The sequence below is a fragment of the Ostrea edulis genome, chromosome 10 (genome assembly GCF_947568905.1).
Source record: "Ostrea edulis chromosome 10, xbOstEdul1.1, whole genome shotgun sequence".
Lineage (NCBI taxonomy): Eukaryota > Metazoa > Mollusca > Bivalvia > Ostreida > Ostreidae > Ostrea > Ostrea edulis.
Window position 1 is genome coordinate 19,162,819 of NC_079173.1, and position 18,448 is coordinate 19,181,266.

The 18,448-nt window shown below is 34.0% G+C and overlaps 1 protein-coding gene across 1 annotated transcript in view; it reads left to right on the forward strand.

Annotated features, from left to right (window-relative positions):
- The window catches only part of LOC130051024 (vasorin-like), a 291,342-nt gene that overhangs the window by 255,630 nt on the left and 17,264 nt on the right, over positions 1–18,448 (forward strand). The window contains exon 3 of the mRNA XM_056152163.1: positions 8,964–9,035. Coding sequence (XP_056008138.1) covers positions 8,964–9,035 — 72 coding nt within the window. The remainder of the gene's footprint in view (positions 1–8,963; positions 9,036–18,448) is intronic.

The window sequence follows — 18,448 nt, forward strand, 5'->3', positions numbered from 1 at the left end:
AAAAGCACATTGTATGTTTAGAGCGCAAAAGCACATTGTATGTTTAGAGCGCAAAAGCACATTGTATGTTTAGAGCGCAAAAGCACATTGTATGTTTAGAGCGCAAAAGCACATTGTATGTTTGGAGCGCAAAAGCACATTGTATGTTTAAAGCGCAAAACACATTGTATGTTTAGAGACTAAGTAATTATATTGACGTGAACGTTAACTCCGGACTATCTGTGTCGCTTTCTTGATGTGTGTGTCTGATTACTTCTTGCAGACGGTTCAATTTGAATGCACATAATTACTGTATAGCAGGAAATTAACTCGCGGTGTTAATTTTCACTATATTTGCTGAAACAAAATTTCCGCGAATTCAACATTCAGTGAATTAATATTTCATATTGATACAAAATCGGATTCAGGATATTAAGATTTGTTTTTCCGCAAATTAAACCGACCCGGATTTGTTGCTAAATGAAAAAATCGCGATTTCTTTTAAGCGTGTTATACAGTAAATCCTTAGTCTTTTCTGTTGAGTGTGCAATGTTTACTCTATGTTTTAACACTAAAAATTTACAAACATACATTCTAAATAGACTGGGCTGATTCCTTTATATCCCCACCTATTGAGTGCTGAATATCTATCACTACACAAATTATTATAAGGCAAAATTCCAAGTATTTTCTTGGATATTCCCGATATTTGTTTTAATGAATGCGAATATGCACATACTGACACGAGATCAAATGACGTATGTCCTTGTGTTAGAGACAAAGTCCATAATGACTCAGTTCTTGTACTAACAAGGAAGAAAAGGTTGAATAGCTATAGTTTAATGAGATTAGATAAATTAAACTGTCCATTACATACATATGTAATAACTATGCGGCTGGTGGTTTGGGTGTCTGTTGTGCTCTCTGTGCTTTACAGCCAGGGGACGGACGCCTGTCCTGACAAGTGTGGTTGTGGACAGTCACCTTACTGTAATGGGACTTATGTAGATTGTTTTGATACAAGACTGAGCGGAGTACCAACTAACATCCCCACGGACACTTGTTTTCTGTAAGTTATTCAAAGCATCTTAGAAAGTGTATAACACATGTTAACAACGTTAAATAGTTGTTATAGAGCTATATTGATTGTGTTATTGCATTATGGGAATATATTTTTTCGTAAATGAAATCCCGCATTTAACAAATACATGTGATATAAAAACATCAGCGTTATAAGACACGTATTTTTAATTCTAACAAATGATATAAATAGTCAGTGTTTGAAGACACGCCTTTAAAAAAAAGAATGTATTGGGATCTATACACTGCGTTCAATGAATTCTATCAGCGTACTGATGTTGTCGTTAAACGTCATTTCTAGGTTCATTTAAGAAATAAGAATAACACATTCCGGTGTGAAGCATTACACTTAGGGGCCCGTGTTTGCCCAACTCTCTATTCTTGATTTATGAGATTAATCACTGTTCGTTATTTCCACCTTTCACAGTTCATTCCTAAATTGTTTTCTAAAATGAAATTTCTTTTTTATATTTACGTTTTCCTCAAACCTCTGTCCGACTTTTTATACACAGTATATATATCAAGTCGATATACGGTCATACTTGCATTACTAAGAATTAAATTGCGTTTGTGAATATTTGTTTATCATTACATTTTGTAAATATACCAAAGGCAAAAACATCGGAAAGGTAATGATCCCAAAGTGATAAGTATTAGTTGGAATGTAGATTCGTTGTAATGCTACACATGCTCATCAATTATGCAGTACTTTTCGGGTTGCGAAATCTAAAACTCATATAAGATAGAGTACGAATCTATACCGATGGCCTCAAAAACGGAGACGCTTCTCCATCAATGTCAAAATACGGACACTTCCATATTGTTTAAAAACGAGTGAACATAATGAGGATGGTGAACTTGTTTTGCATTGTCAAATATGTAATTTGATTCTGCTTGTATTGTGCAAGGTGGATGACCTGTATAATTGTTCAATTTAATTGAGATGTAGTTTGTTATATTTTGATACACCTCCAAAAAGGTTACTATAAATTTGATATCAGTGCATATTTATCTGGTAAATGCAAGTAAATTCGATTTTTTCAAAATAATTTTACTTTCATAGATAAATTATGAATGGATATCCCAATTGACTTTTGACTTATTGACAATTAATTATTGCATATGGTATATAAACAAGTGAGGATAATGCATAGTGAAGAATCCCATAAATCCCATAAAAATACAAATGAAAAACATGGAACACTAGACATACCAAAGGTAGGATCAGGTGCTTAGGAAGAATTAGCATCTCCCGTTAAATGTTCAAAAACGCCACGAGACCTATATCTTTATCAGATAAACGGAGTTAACCATAGTCAAAATCAGAGTGTAAAGAGCGGTATATATTGCTATGAAATACGTTAGACAGCATTCGACAAAGTAGTAGTTCGTATTTGCAAATTTTATCATTATGACAATCATAAAATTCGCAAAATGTTGACTTTAAAGAAGACTATATTGAGAATTGATAAATGAAATGTCGTCGACATATATAAACGACGAAATAATGGTCACATCAGGATGTTTTTCCATTGCCCCAGAAGATGAAATTAGAACCAATATATTAGTTGATGGATTTCAGTTTTACACATTATGATAATAGTTCATTAGTGTAGCCTGACATGGGGTAATGGTAATGTGGAATGGTTATGTAAGGACGGCCAATTTCACTGTAAAGGGGGTGTAATGGGTTTATTTACATTGCAAGAAATTTTAATGTAATATATTACTTGTAGAAATTATATTGTTTTGCTCATTCCAGTATACCCATCACATTTACATTACGTCAAATATTTGATGATATGTTGGAGGTTTAGATCAATTCATTATATTAATGATTGACTTTTAGACCTTATGAACAAAACGCTTAACTTCATGGATATTGTCTTTAATAGTTAAAAGCATTTAATGAACCACATTTTAGTTCTAATACCTATGGTATGGTAAACCAACACAACATATTTATTGAATGTTTATCTAGGGTTATTTGTAAGGTTTCAAAGTAGACTGTTGTGAACTGTTTTCAGAAAATATATCTAAATTCTTCTTTCTATCTGAGTGAAAGGTGAAGATAATGAAGAGTATCAATCTCATAACTCCTATAATAATATAAAATAAAGAGTTGGGCAAACACAGACCCATGGATATACTTGTCAGAGCCAATGAACAAATACTTTCAACAAAAATGGAAAAAGCAAATATTCTTATCTAGTGATCATTCATCCAAAAAATCTTTGATTCCACGCACAAGTACTCTGAAGTTGAAATAAAAAATATGCTACAGTTTGTCTTTGACAATATCTTCGTGGTCTTCGTTGATGAAGTTTTCCAATAGTCTGGTGGAATCCCCATTGGTATGAATTGTGGCCCTTTGTTAGCTAATATGTTTCTATATTCATATAAAACATAATTTATTCTGCGTATATTCAGTTGTTAAATGGAGGCAAGCTACTAACAAACAAGTTGATGGTACAATGATTTCAACAGTCTCGATTGAAGATAACATTTTGCAAATTGTATGGTCATTATAGCGATCTATTTCGTTAATACAACCTATCATTGGGTCAAATGTTTTCTGACGTGTTTCATACCGATTGTTAGGCCGTTCTTGGCACACTGATTTTGACTATGGATAACTCCGTTTACCTGGTCAGGATATAGGGCTCACGGCATGTACTACCGGTTGACAGTGGATGCTTACTCCTCCTAGACACCTGATTCTACCCCTGGTGTGTCCAGGGGTCCGTATTTGCCCAACTATCTATTTTGTATTGCTTATAGGAGTTATGAGAATTGATCACTGTTCGTTATATTCGCCTTTTTTTAGCCAGTTAACGGTACCAACTATAGTACTAGTGATGGAAAACAAAGCTGACCACATCAGCGCTGCTATATTTTAAAGCTGGAGATATTTTACCTTTTCCGATTGTTGAAAGTTCAAATTTTAGGAGAATTGTTGGAAAGTTGGACCGACCCCTGATACCAGATGCCCAGTCATAAATGTCTTTCAAACAAATCATTCGTGAGAAATATATGGAGGTAAAAAGGAATCTTAAAATTCCACTTTCTCAAACCAAAAGCATATGCTTAACTATGGATTTGCCGGCATATAGACAGATGAAAGCTTTCATAGGACTTACTTGCTATTTCATTATATATTCGACAATTTATTCTGTAACACTGTGCTGCAAACTGTTTAAAGAAAAACATTCTGCAGAGAAGACCCGAGGAGATTATAAACAAACACTTGCAGTTTGGTATTGCAAACAAACTGTGCACCATAGTTACTGAAAATCACTCAAATATGGTTAATATATATAAGATTCTCTGGCCTGGTTTTCATTTTGACAATGAAGATGAGTCTGAAGATAATGATAATGTATGGGGCAACAATAAGGGATGCCTCCTCCTACTAGGCACCTGATCCCATCTCTGGTGTTTGTCTAACTATCTATTATGCATTGTTTATATGAGATTGATCACTGGTCGTTATCTTCACCTTTAATGGATGACATAGAAAATGTGGACAAGGAAGATAATATTGAACACTTGCCAAAACATTCTAAATGTGCACTCCCTGCAGGGAGTGCTTAAGAATGGTTTGAAGAATTGTTCTTTTCATTTAAACAATATAATTGCCAAAGCATCTCAAATTGTTAACTTTGTCAGGAGATCAATTCATGCATCAGAGTATTTATAATATAAATGGAGATAACAGGGCTCAAATGCAATCAAGTGGAACTCTCAGCTGAAAATGACCAGGTCCGTCTTGAAGAGAAACTCAATAATATAAATAGTTCCTTGCATCATATGAGCGTAATATATTTAAGGACTTAATTAGCATCCATCCTCGATCCATTTGAATACGAAACACTTCTGATAGAAGGAAATGAAAGTGTTAGCCTTACTATTCCGTTCATTCTTGAACTTAAACATCAAGTACATGCAAATATTTTATCTTTAGTGTACAATAACAAAATGATGAGCGCATTGAAATAATCTTTGTCATTGCTACTTTCTGTGTTTGAAGATCGGTATTTCATTTTAGCTGCAGTATTAAATCCAAAATCCTAGATAAGGCGGTGTTTGCCTCATTAAATCAATAGCTAGTAAAAACGAAACATTGAAATATGCAGTTCTATCTCCGGAAAATTATAATAATGAAGAAGCCGATGAAGAACAATTACTTCCGCCAAAGAGAGCTTAGAAAGATTTCTTCAGATTTATGTCTCAGTCAACTAGTGAGATAATTCGAGATAAGTCTGGAGTGTCAGGAATTGATACATATCTGTCTGAGCCATGTATTGATATGCATGATAGTGTTGTGAAATTCTGGAAAGACAATAATTGTAGATATCTAATACAACAATGAGATACCTAGCTATTCCTGCCACTTCCGTTCAGTATTGCATGAAAGATATACAGACCAGATCAATGTTTTCTGAAATATTGATGACAAAATGCAATACATAACTTAGATACGTTTTCTAAAATTGATTGATATGCTGTGTGCTTATACTACTGTATTTTTGAGTTCATAAATCCAACATAAATAAATATTTTTCAACCATTTCTTTAGTATCAGTATGATATGTGATGTGTAATGCAATGTACTTTCAATTACATTTCAAAAGTATATCAGATCGCGCACTTTGTCGATAGTCAATTGTTGCACTTGAAATATCAATTAGAATGATTATTTATGCGATAAAACGATATTGTGTTGATATATTTGTCTATTCTCATACTGATATTGTATATATTTTCCTAGTGTATTTTGAACGCGGAAGCCTCATAATAATACAATACCAGATCATATGATTTTGCTCCAGCAGATGTAATTAAAGCCAAATAATGATTTTCATTTTCATATATCATAATACATGTATAGCATAATTGTAGCGTTGATCAATAAAGGTGAATCAATATATCTTTATCATTTAGAGAACTGAGCTACGATAGCGTAACAACGCTAAAGAATGGGGTGTATGATGTTTATTTTCACACTACTACTGTCTCAATTGACAGACCCTGAGGCGTACTACTATACCAGTGAAAGGGTGAACGAACGTTGAACGGTTTTGTTTAGAAAAAAAAAGTTAATGGGTTTAAACGGAACGGTTTTCAGCGAGAACGGGCGGTTTCTAACGGAAATGGAACGCTTTGGGATTGGGAATGAACGGTTCTCATCGGGGATGGAACGCTTTGTTCAAATATAGGAGCAAGCGTTTTGGCCTCGATTTCAAATGATACATTTTGGACTCTTTTGGTACTCTTTATTCATACATAGGTATTGTAGGGGAAAATATATTACTTGGCACGCTGAAAGTTTACTATTTTTATTGATAGCATGAACACTGAAGGGAAGGGAATTGAAGTTAATTAATATTACAAGTATACGTGCCTTAAATTTCACATTGGGATATTTATATTTATGTAATGCAATCAATAGACAACAACTTCAAACGTTCACCAACAAAAAATACAAATCGAATTGTATCAATTCAGGCTTTGTCCGCTGTCCCTAGCATAAAATTGTCACTCTCTACTGATGAAATGTCATATTTTTTCGATTATTTGAAACACAGAAAGGTATTTACACAAGTGATTTTAAAAAGGAATTTAGTTTCTACATGATTGCATTACATGCATTTTTGTAACCTTTAATCAATGGTCATATACTATACAAATGTACATTACAGTTAATATAGCGTGTCAACCCATTTGAAATTTTCATCATATGCACATTCAGAATAAATGTATCCAAAACGAGATCGATATATGCGCATCAAAGGGAATATATAATAAACAATGATCAACCTCATAACTCCTAGAAACAATACAAAATAGATAAATGGGGAAATACGGACCTCTGGACAACCAGAGGTGGAATCAGGTACCTAGGAGGAGTAAGCATCCCCAGTGGACCGGTCACACCCGCCTTGAGTCCTTGATAAGGTAAAACGAGTTATTCGTAGGCAAAATCAGAATACCAAGAACAGTCTAAAAATCGGTATGAAACACACTAAACACCATTTGATTCAATGATAGGTTAAATTTGCAAACTAGATCGTTATAACGACCATATAATTTGCAAAATGTTGACTTTAAACGAGACTGTTGAAACCTCTATACCATCAACTTGTCTCGATTTAAAAATTTACCATAAGGAGAACAAGCTATTGCGTATCGAATTTAATGATAATTGATAATAAAGGATTCTAATTTCAAAACCAGTGTAATTAATTATCTTCAATAGAAATAATTCATTTTGCGTTTAAGTCAGATTGGGGAATACCCTCTTTGTTTCAGTATCACGGTGACTTTTGATGTTGTTTGATGGTATCTGTAAATGTTGCAATTCCATACACCTACATTAAAAGGCTTTGACGAAACCTGCCAAATTTAAAGAGGGATATCAAGAAAGTCAATTTCATCTGAAACGGGGACCTATAGTGTGTACACTGTGACCACTCACCCATAGACTGGTACACGTGTACCGTTACTTTAGCAACTCTTAGTGTCTCGATCACCTTATAACTTCTTTTGAAGACGACACCACACCAGTTGAATTCATTTTAATTTCCCAACATTTTCACTATTTTGAAATATGTCAAACTCCCATTCGTCAAAGAGTTATGTGCACTTACAACAGCTCTTATAATTTGATATTTTGTTTGTTTAGAAATCCCCTATTGACTACATTGATGATAATGATAATAGCAATGGTGATAAAAGAATCCCCACTGCACGAACTGTTTCTTTTGATCAACAGTAACATTGCTGCTATTTAATTATTGGTTTCAAAATGATAAGCCCATTGCACATGTTTTCTTATTCAGTACGTTGGTGTTCGTTCAGAATCTTAATGGAAGTAAATTTGCCGTTTATCCCAAATTAAAATATATCCTTTCATGTCGTGATGAGCCGGTGATTTGTCTGTAAACTCTTACGGATTTGAACTGTAGAACTATCCACCTTTGTATAACTTTAAAATATGTTCAATCAGAAGCTGTAGTCTACTATCTGGACCAAGCGCCATATTGACCTACAATAAGAAACTGACGCACGAGTTCCGAATGGCTATACGGCAACGAAAACTATGAGGGAACGAACGCTTTGATCTGGAAACGGAACGTTTTGGGTTCGAAATGGAACGTTAAACGGTTTAAACGGAAGGGTTTAATATGGGAACGGTTCAAATGGTGCAGTAATATGCTTCAGGATCGGTATCTAGTATTGTTGTTTTGTCGAAGTCGGTTTGTTGACATACTTTACAGTAAGCAATACATAGCGTCATGGTGTGACGTTATAATCAAGCATGCGCAGTACATGTCATATATTACCATATACTTATATGAACATGCTTAAAATATGTACACAGGAAGGTTTGATTGATATTTTGCATTTCAATAACCATTTTGCATAAAATCACTACCATCATCCTAAACTAACATAGACGGTCACGCCCGCCGTGTGCCGTGTATTTCAATTAGGTAAACAGAGTAATCCGTAGACAAAAGCAGATTTAAATGAACGGTATAATTGCAATGAAACACGTCAGACAGATTTCGACACAATGGTATGCCGTATTTGCAATTTAGATCATCATAGCGACCATGCAATTTTCGAAATGCTGACTTTAAACAAGACTACTGAGAATTTGTTGATCAATATAAATATTGAATTGAAGACCAAAACAAAAACTCTTTCTTTTTCATGTAGGTGCCATTGTATAAATTTTGTCTCATAATAATACAAAACCAGATTATGTTGTTTTTATTTCAGGGGATTTAATTAAGGTCAAGATATTTAATAAATGTGTTCAATTGTATACATTATGATATATTTCATCATAATAACGTTATTCAATTAAGGTTAATCAATATATATATATCCTTCAGAGGGTTGTGGAACAATGCTATAACAACTTTAGAGAATGGGATTTTTGACGGATTGACGAATCTACAGATCTTGTAACTATCTCTATCTGAATAATAATTACTTGTTTGACACAATGCCAGTAAAAGTGAAAATAGGAAATATGTGTTAAAATGTTTAAATTTGAAAACGTTATAATTTTTTACGTCACCATGTCAACAATACAACATTTATTCCGAGTTCCCATGCACCGATACAGCACTACATATCGACTACGTTTTATCTATCAAAAATATTTATTTCATTAAAATGTCGATTTGATACATCCTAGTGAACTCAATATAAAAGACACCGCAAATTCTTCCACATCTGCTTGATACTTAGACATCTTATTGAATATAGATGTTAACGTCAAACTAGCAACCCAACTTTGTGAGAAATGGGATCACTTCTGTTTTCTCTTTGACAACTGTCTACATCTATGTAACAATATTCCATTATTATATGCATGTGGTGTCAATGTCTTTCAACTGATTCGATAAGGATGTGTTTGTTCTGGATATGGTCAGTTTGATGTGGCCGTCATTAGACCGGACGTATTATGTTATGGCGCTGTTTATTCGTCTTTCTGTCTGGCTGGTTGACTGGCTTGACTTTTGTACGTAGCATCTACATGCAAGACTTTGAAATTATGTCAACATATCTCCCTCAAGAAGTGTAAGATTGAGTTTGCATTCCAGATGGATTGCGTCATCATAGACCTACTTTAAGGCTAAAAATAGGTCAAACAGACTTCCGCACTTTTTTTTACTTAATACATATTTACACATAAGCTTCCTTTCAGGGGAATACAAGTTAAGTTTCAGTTGGATCGCCCGTACGTACGTGACCTCCATTGGGATTAAAAGTAGGTCAAAAGTTTTCTGGGCTTTTATAATGGTACAGATATTGCCCTGAAATTTAGCCACATACATCCCCTTGGAAGTATACAAGTTCAGTTTGTATTTCAGCTGGATTGACCCATCTTTGACCTACTTTTAGGCTAAAGTTAAAATTATACGATTTCAATTTTGATGCACCAGATGCGCATTTCGACAAATAATGTCTCTTCAGTGATGCTCAACCGAAACGTTTGAAATCCGAAATAACAATGAAGTATTAGAGCTATTATAGCCAAAAACAGCGTGCCAAAAAAATTGGAGTCAAATTCGTCTAAGGATAAGAGCTATACATGAGGGAGATAATCCTTAATTTTGAAATGAATTTCTAAATTTTATAACAGCAATTAAATATACATCCGTATTTTCAAGCTAGTAACGAAATACTTAGCTACTGGGCTGTAGAGACTCTCGGGAACTAACAGTTCACCAGCAGAGACCTCGACCCAGGGGTCATAATGTAAAACTTATACGGTAGACATTTTGATGCACCAGATGCGCATTTCGACAAATGTCTCTTCAGTGATGCTTAACCAAAATGTTTGAAATCCGAGAAAACAATGAAGTTTTAGAGCTATTATAGCCAAAAACAGCGTGCCAAAAAATTGGAGTCAAATTCGTCTAACGATAAGAGCTATGCACGAGGGAGATAATCCTTAATTTTGAAATGAATTTGAAAAAATACTTCAAACAGTTTTTCGCTTCTTTTTTTTTTATTACGGATACAGATATTGCCCTGGTATTTATTCAAAGGCTTCCTCTCGGAGGAATCCAAGTGCAGTTGGCATTTCAGTTGGGTTGTTGCATTATGAACTACTTGAGGGTAAGATCAAATCAAACATTTTCCCAATTTTTCTTCAGCATGTTCACAGGTATTGCTCTGAAAATGTGTTACTACCTCCCTCTCAGAGAAATACATAATCTGTTCACGTGTCAGATGGACTGGTGTATCATGACCCACTTTAGGGCCTTTATATTCACTCTTCACCTTTCATCTACAATATGTGTTGTATCAATTCAGAATGCATAGTATACTTTCAGGTTTAATTTCACTGTCCGACAGGAGTATATTGCACCGGTTGCGGCACTCTTGTTAAATCGAGGCAGGGTATTGAGAAATACGTGTATGTTGATATTACAGGGATTTCTATGCCTTGTTTAAAATTAGCATTTTAGATTACTCACTTTACATGATCGATAAATAGGCTTTATGGGGTGTGTGTCGGTCGACGTTAGATGCGTATTCCCCATATAGACACTGGGTCCCATCACTGGTATGTCCAGATGTCCTAATGTGGCCTACTGTTAATTTTGTATTTGTATAGGAGTTATGAGATTACTCACTGTTCGTTATCTTAACATTTTCCTCAACATTCGACATAATCTCCTCCATAGCCATTATCGGGAGAAATAGAGTTATGTCCTTTGATGGTTTCAAAAATTAAACATTAAACGGGTTCGATTAACACTATTATGTCAGAAAGAGTTAATGATAATCTATGTGAAAATTTATAATCGAGTGTTGCTGTATTGACAGGATGACTTCTCGAAAGCGAAATATCTAGCCATTAAGCAACCGCCACTGGTGTTTCACTCATTTCGTTTTTCTGTCGATGGGGTGAATGGAATAATTAATAAGTACAGAAATCACTGTCAAAACTTTCAATGAATTTCTTCACATTTATTGATGACATAACAATGGTATGAATATTGATTATGAATACAATACAAAATAAAACCATTATGTATGTCATTGACATGCATATACATGCACAATACTGTATTTTTGGATCATTGTTCTTCTTCGTTAAGGAAGGCAGTTTGCCGCAGCTGTCATTGCACAATGCACGGGACACCATAATTTTCTTGGTACTTATTCCATACACATTCGGGGCCTCCGTAGCCGGGTGGTTAGAGCATCGCACTCAACACCATACGAATCTCGCTCGCGCCGGTAACGGAGAAACTTTCCCAGTTTACTTTCGGAAGGTCGGAGGTCTCTTCCCAGGTGCATTGTATCTCGGTTCTCTCTTTCACCAATAAAATCTAGGCGTCACCAGATAACTGAATAATTGTTGAATGTGGCGGAAATCATCAATAAATTAATTCATATATATTCCCTTGATGATGAATACCTTGAACTGATTTCTAACAACTAACCAACTAAACAGTTTATTTCGATTCAAAACACTACATCTTTTGGCGGCCGGAGCGTTTATATATATATATATATATATATATATATATATATATATATATATCAGTAAACTATGGATGGACATGTAGAGTTGCATTGTTCAATTGAGTACAGTTCCTTCCATGAAAGGGAACGAGAAATAAAAAAAACATAAACAGGTCATAAATTATTCTCCAACATTTTCAGCCTCTGTAATTTATCAGTGGACACATTACAGCTGAACAATCTTTTAATAAGTTACAGCCATGTTGGATCAACTTATTTTGATGACCCACAGTTGTGTTGTCATATGATGATGCTGAGTCTAATACATTCCTAACAGAAAACATGTCCGTCTTAGTTTCAATTAGAACATCTAATCTTGAATTCGCACCCCTGAAAGTCAGCGCTAAAAATGTATACTAAAATAATAAATAGTTATTGTTGATTAACAAATTTATAACTTCAGAATGAGCAATTGGAAATTTCAAAAATGAAACTGAATTGACAGATTTATGAATATTTACAACCCTTAAAGTTAATGCGATCAATCTTATTCACAAATCTCTATTGGCACAGGCATTTTTCATGTACAATATTTTGCTAAAAGCTTGTATTCACCAGTGAATTGCATATGGGACCAGTATCGGTGACATTAGTGATAAACCGCGATTTCCTTATTAATTACTTGGATTATATAAATAAACAACACACTACCTTTAAAGTAATTAGATTTCTTTACTTTCATCGAAAAATTCCAATTCCATGGGTATGTCAATTGAATATATATTTGTAACAAAAACATGTCACTTTGTATTCCTAAAACGTTGACGTCACCTATTCCGGTGACCATTGTTAATATAGGTTTGCAAAAAGTTTGTAACTGTAAAAATGTATATACAGGTGGAATGTACAACTAAACGTCAATTGATAAAATAACATAGTGTAGACTTTAAACTTTTAGTATGCAAGGTGAAGATAACGAACAGTGATCAATCTCATAACTCCTACAAGCAATACAAAATAGATAGTTGGGCTTTATATTGATTTGAAGGTTTGCTTGAAAAAGTAATAAGTAAATAGACTTATTTTTGGATTGCCCAAGTTGATATTTTTGTCATACTCTCTTTCTAGCAGTTGATTATCGGAAAAAAAGAGTTGTTCTACATGTGTATGTTTGAAAACAATACAGTGAATTTGATTACGTAATCAAAATCCGGAAGAGACAACACGCACACGTAAACAAAAGGTTATTGATTCTGGTCAATCATTGTAATAAGGACAGTCGACGATATTTTTGTTTATGGTCTAGTTATTTTGCAAAATGAGGCAAAATCAATGAAAGTAAAGTACTTCTGAATTGTTATGACAACGGCATTGGGCACATTTAATGGCACCTGTGATTTTATTTTTCGGCTAATCTCTTCAGAAATATTTGCATATAAGCTATCCCTGTTGTAATCACGATCGCAGCGTAAATTCAATGCTACATCATCTTTGAACGCTACCCATCAAGAACATGATGATCTTCGGCAAACACCTATGTATCAAATGAAGAATTCCAGTTAATTTAAAGACTTTAACCAGCTCAACATATCCAAATCAAAATTAATGAATTTCTACTTTCACTTTGGAAAAGGGACATAACCTGTCTTGATCATGAATATACTTGGAAAACGCATTACAGTCAATAGTCGAGGTGATATAGATTTTGAAATTAAACTCGCATAATTTCACAATAGCGCAAGTTTTAAAATCAATTTACTTTCTTAAAATGAAATCTGACATCTCTAATTTTTTATATGTAATACTGGTAGATACGATCTACCAGTGGTTATGTTTCTGCACAAATTTTAAACAAATTCTTTCATTTTCAGTGAATTGTTTTGGTATTTGAGGGCATATGTTTCGTGTCAAGGGGTTGCGGGAAATCGATTTTATTTTTTAAAAATTACACACAACATAGCTTAATGAAACAAATGAAAAATGAATACACACATTTTTATAAAGGAAAATTCATCATTTGTTGAGGTTCACGTCTTTGCACAAAGTCGGATGTCTAATTATCATGGAAACACGAATCAAATCACATTTTTAAAGGTGTCATTATATGTATACTTTGTGTAAAATTTCGACAAACTCCGTGTCCGTCGTTTTCCACATGTTTTGATGCTTACAGAGAATAACACTTAAGTTTATGTAAAAGCGTTCGTCCGAGATCTGTTGATGAACCTCCTTTAAGAAATTATCTTTGTCAATGACAACATTAGTAGAACTTTTGTCTGCCTTTTTAATGGCAATATTATCCCGGTTTGTTAATGGTTGCAATGCCGACCTTTCTTCTTTGTTTAGATTGTCTCGGGTTAAATCTGGCTTTGAAAGGATTTTGTCTATTTCTTTATCCACTACATCAATAAGATTCCAAAAACACCACATTTGCCTAGAGGTGGTTCCCAAGTCTTTCTGGGTCTGTGGAGAGGTTGCTACATTAAATTGTCAGCTGCATCTTGGGGTTGGGGGAGGCTCTGTTATATTAGAAGTCCTTGCGGGAGAAATGTTCCTTAAGCTACAGTCGGCAGGATACTGTTCTAGTATCCTCTATCATTTGTTGATCAATGAATTAACATAACATGTCCATTCATAACTCAGGTCCACAAATTAGATCACCTCATTTATAGTTTACTTTATTGTCAGATTATTTTTTTTTTAAATTAGAAATGTGATATGTTTGAAAAGATTGCAAAACAATTCAGAATCTCCCCCATGCACCACAGAATATAACGGCATTTTCATTTAAGAGTCCATTTTAATTCTGTGATCTATAGAATGTTTCATAGCTTGAAAATTGAAAATAAGTTGCGTGCTTTAAACAAATTCATGATCCGTTCATATTCAATATGAACGGATTGTGTGCTGCGCTGAAATTGGTTGATTCGTAGAGGAAAATGCGATTTGTAATATCAATATTCTTGTATAAACATTATGTGTTCTAGTTTGTACATTATACATCTAAGAATGTGAAACACAATGCTTGATATAAAAGTTTGTCGTTTTGAGGCATTGGTAAGCTAATAGCGATATGATGATTTCAATAGCAAGTATGTATAATCAAAGTTTGCATTTCCTAAATTAAAATTCTAGTGACATTTTAATTAGACATAGCTGTAAAAAAAAAAAAAAAAAAAAAAAAAACATCAATAGAGAAATTTCGTCATTTTTTCCCCGATATTTTGTCATACACTTCCTATATAAACCCAAGACACGGGTGCCACATTTGACTGCTTGTAACACAATGTCTTATATATCCTGATAAAAAAGAATAAAGATATCGAAACAGAGTAGTACATTAGAAAAAGGCGTGCACACTTTAGCCGAAAATGTGGATAATTTTGTTTTTGTTTTTATACGTTTGCACATGGACGCAGACATTCGCAGTACACATATCAAACTATGTAGCAAGCGTGTTAAAAGTCCTTTATCAGGATAGTATGATACATGTATATTGAAATACTTAGAAACTATCAATTTACATTTGATAGAGATACATATAGTATTACCTACAACTATACTTCTACTATTGCATTCAAGCTTTCTAATTCTAAACAAACTTTGCAGTACTTAGATATAGACCATCTTCTACGTAATCCACCAACATATTCTTCATATTTTTTTCAGCTATCGTTCAGTTGGGCATGTCATTACTAGTGATATTAATATAGTTGAATATGAGGACCTCAAATCACTTATTCTAAAAGTCATAAATACAGATAATCTCGGTTTTTCAATTGGTGAGATAATTTCATACCTATTATGAATTATGTCGAAGAATATGTCAGACAATAGAGCAAATAGAAATAGGGCTTGCTACATTTTCAGAATAAATTAAAAGTATACGACGAATATTAAAATCCCGCATTAGACATATAAAAACAAAAGTACCTACCATCTATCCCTTGTGTTTAGTAAACCAGAGGTGATAAAAGAATTAGATAGGTTATATGAGGAATATGTTTTGGTTGCAGCTGACAACGCTTGTAACACTATTTCTTTGTAAGGTTCACTATTACAACTGTATTATATACGAACTTGGCATTCATTCCACTTTTGGTAATCGTACTTATGCTCCAACTGCCCTTTCAAAAGAGGACATTCTTCAAAACCATGTTTCAGTTTTGACACATTTAATATCCCAGTTAATGGATTAAATGAATATGAAGATTCCTATACTATATAAAAACCCTAACAAACAAAGAGACATTGCTGTATCCAGTAAGTGCTTCATTGACAATATCTTCGTGGTCTTTGGTGAGCAATTCGTCCTACAGTATGTTGTAATTTACCATGGGCAACAATTTTGCTCATTTATTAGCTGACCTGTTTTTATCCTATGAAGCAGAATCTATTCAAAAACCTCTACATGAGAAGAAACAATATCTTGCACTTTCAACAGTGAATTACTATGATTTATACATTCAATAAAAATAAAATCATACTTTATATTTTCACTAATGAAAATAGCAACTGATTGTGACGTCATGTTAACTGATAGTGACGTTATGTTGTGTTTTACTATACCATCCAGTAAGATTTGAAACAAACTTCTTCTGAAACAAAAGAAATAAATTCCATAGCCAACTACAAACAAATTGTACATTTACAAATAGCTCAACAGCATTTAATTATCTGTATCATTTGTTTCTAACCAATCAAACGTCAGTATCACGTCAACAATTAACTAACATTTTGTTATCAATAATTAGGGTAGTGTTACAATCAGAAAAGTGTTTTACTCCTCAATAACAGAACTACAGTCAGAATCACTTTGTGGAATATCACCAGCATATAATAAAGATTTAGGAAAATTTAAGCTTGAATCATACTGTTGTCCCTGTAACATTTAATACCCTAGGTACCAAAGTACACTGGAAACATGGGCACATTTTGCCACTCTGACTCCAACTTTGCACGTGCCGTACCATCCAGTTATTACCCAATCTAAGTTGTTCTGTACAAACAAAGTGTGTGTGATACTATTTCTGTGACGGGACTGCATTTTGATGTTTAGAAGGTTTTCTTTGATTTTACAAACATTCAGTTCGTATGAGTTGTTCTTCTTCATTTGCTCTATCGCATCTAATGGCGCTTCCTCTAATTGATAAATGTCTAATGTGATTTGACGCAGTTTTTCCTCACTAAGTACAGTGAAGTATTTCAACTGGTCAGACGATCCGTCTACAACTGTATACACTGATTTCTTCTTCAGCAAGTCTTCTTGTTCTATCAGACTCTGAATATGGTTTCCCTGTTTACTCTTTTCAAGCATTTCCTCTGTTAATTTGATACCGTCTGGATTTTGTCTTGCAAGCAACGGTCGATATCTATTTCATATTGTTGAAACCAATCTAATTAATTCACCAATATATGGTATGTAATGATCAGAAACAACTTTGTCGAAAACCTGCCACTGCTTCAGCCTTCCATTCTCACTCTCGACAAATCCATCTGATTTTTATAACAAGCTGACTAGCATTTGCATCTTCCGTAGAATGTTGTTTGGTACCCTTCTTCAAACACATTGACATATGTATTGACAATCCCTATTCCTCAAGAAACTCCACCACATCCCGAAAACCTATATCTATTATGCACAAATCATTTTCCTGAAGCCAATCATTCAATCCCTCGGCGTTTAAAGTGATCGTGTGCTTTTTAATTGCTGCATAATTATTCTAGCCATCTGAAAAGTATGGGCCTAATACAAACAGTATATATCCATCAATTCCAACGATGACCATTGGCTTCACCAAAGGACACTGCTTGTGCAGACTGTATGACTGGCGTTGGAACTTATAGTTAGAACTTTTTTTGAAGTTTGAATGACGAATGGAAGTGGGAAAAGCTGCTAAATCTTCAAACTGATCTTTTGTTAAGCCTGTTAGATTGTAACAACCGTCTTCAGTCAATGATGAAGCGTTGTCAAATTTTAACACAGCAGTCCTTGAGAGAGTTGTCCTCACAATTCCAAGAAGTGAACGTATATCAGTACGATTGAAGTAAGACGTTGAATACTTGGATTTCAAAGCTACCAAAACAATTTGTGAAACATACTGTCCCTCTAAATGAGGGGAGTAACACCTTGTCTTTGTATTTACAAAAAACGAATTGTGTATGTAAACCTGCGTTCTTTCACTCAGTGGGATTACACAAAGCCTCACTCTTTGATATTTTTTTTCTACAAACAACACAGTATTTATGGGACAAATATGTTGACGGAATGTTGAACTGAATTGTTTTCGGGGTCATAGAATTAGTGTTAGATGGTTCTAGAACACAATATTCAGAATCATCATTCTCATGATTTCTAATGTTGCTGTCATCATTTTGAGTGTAGTTA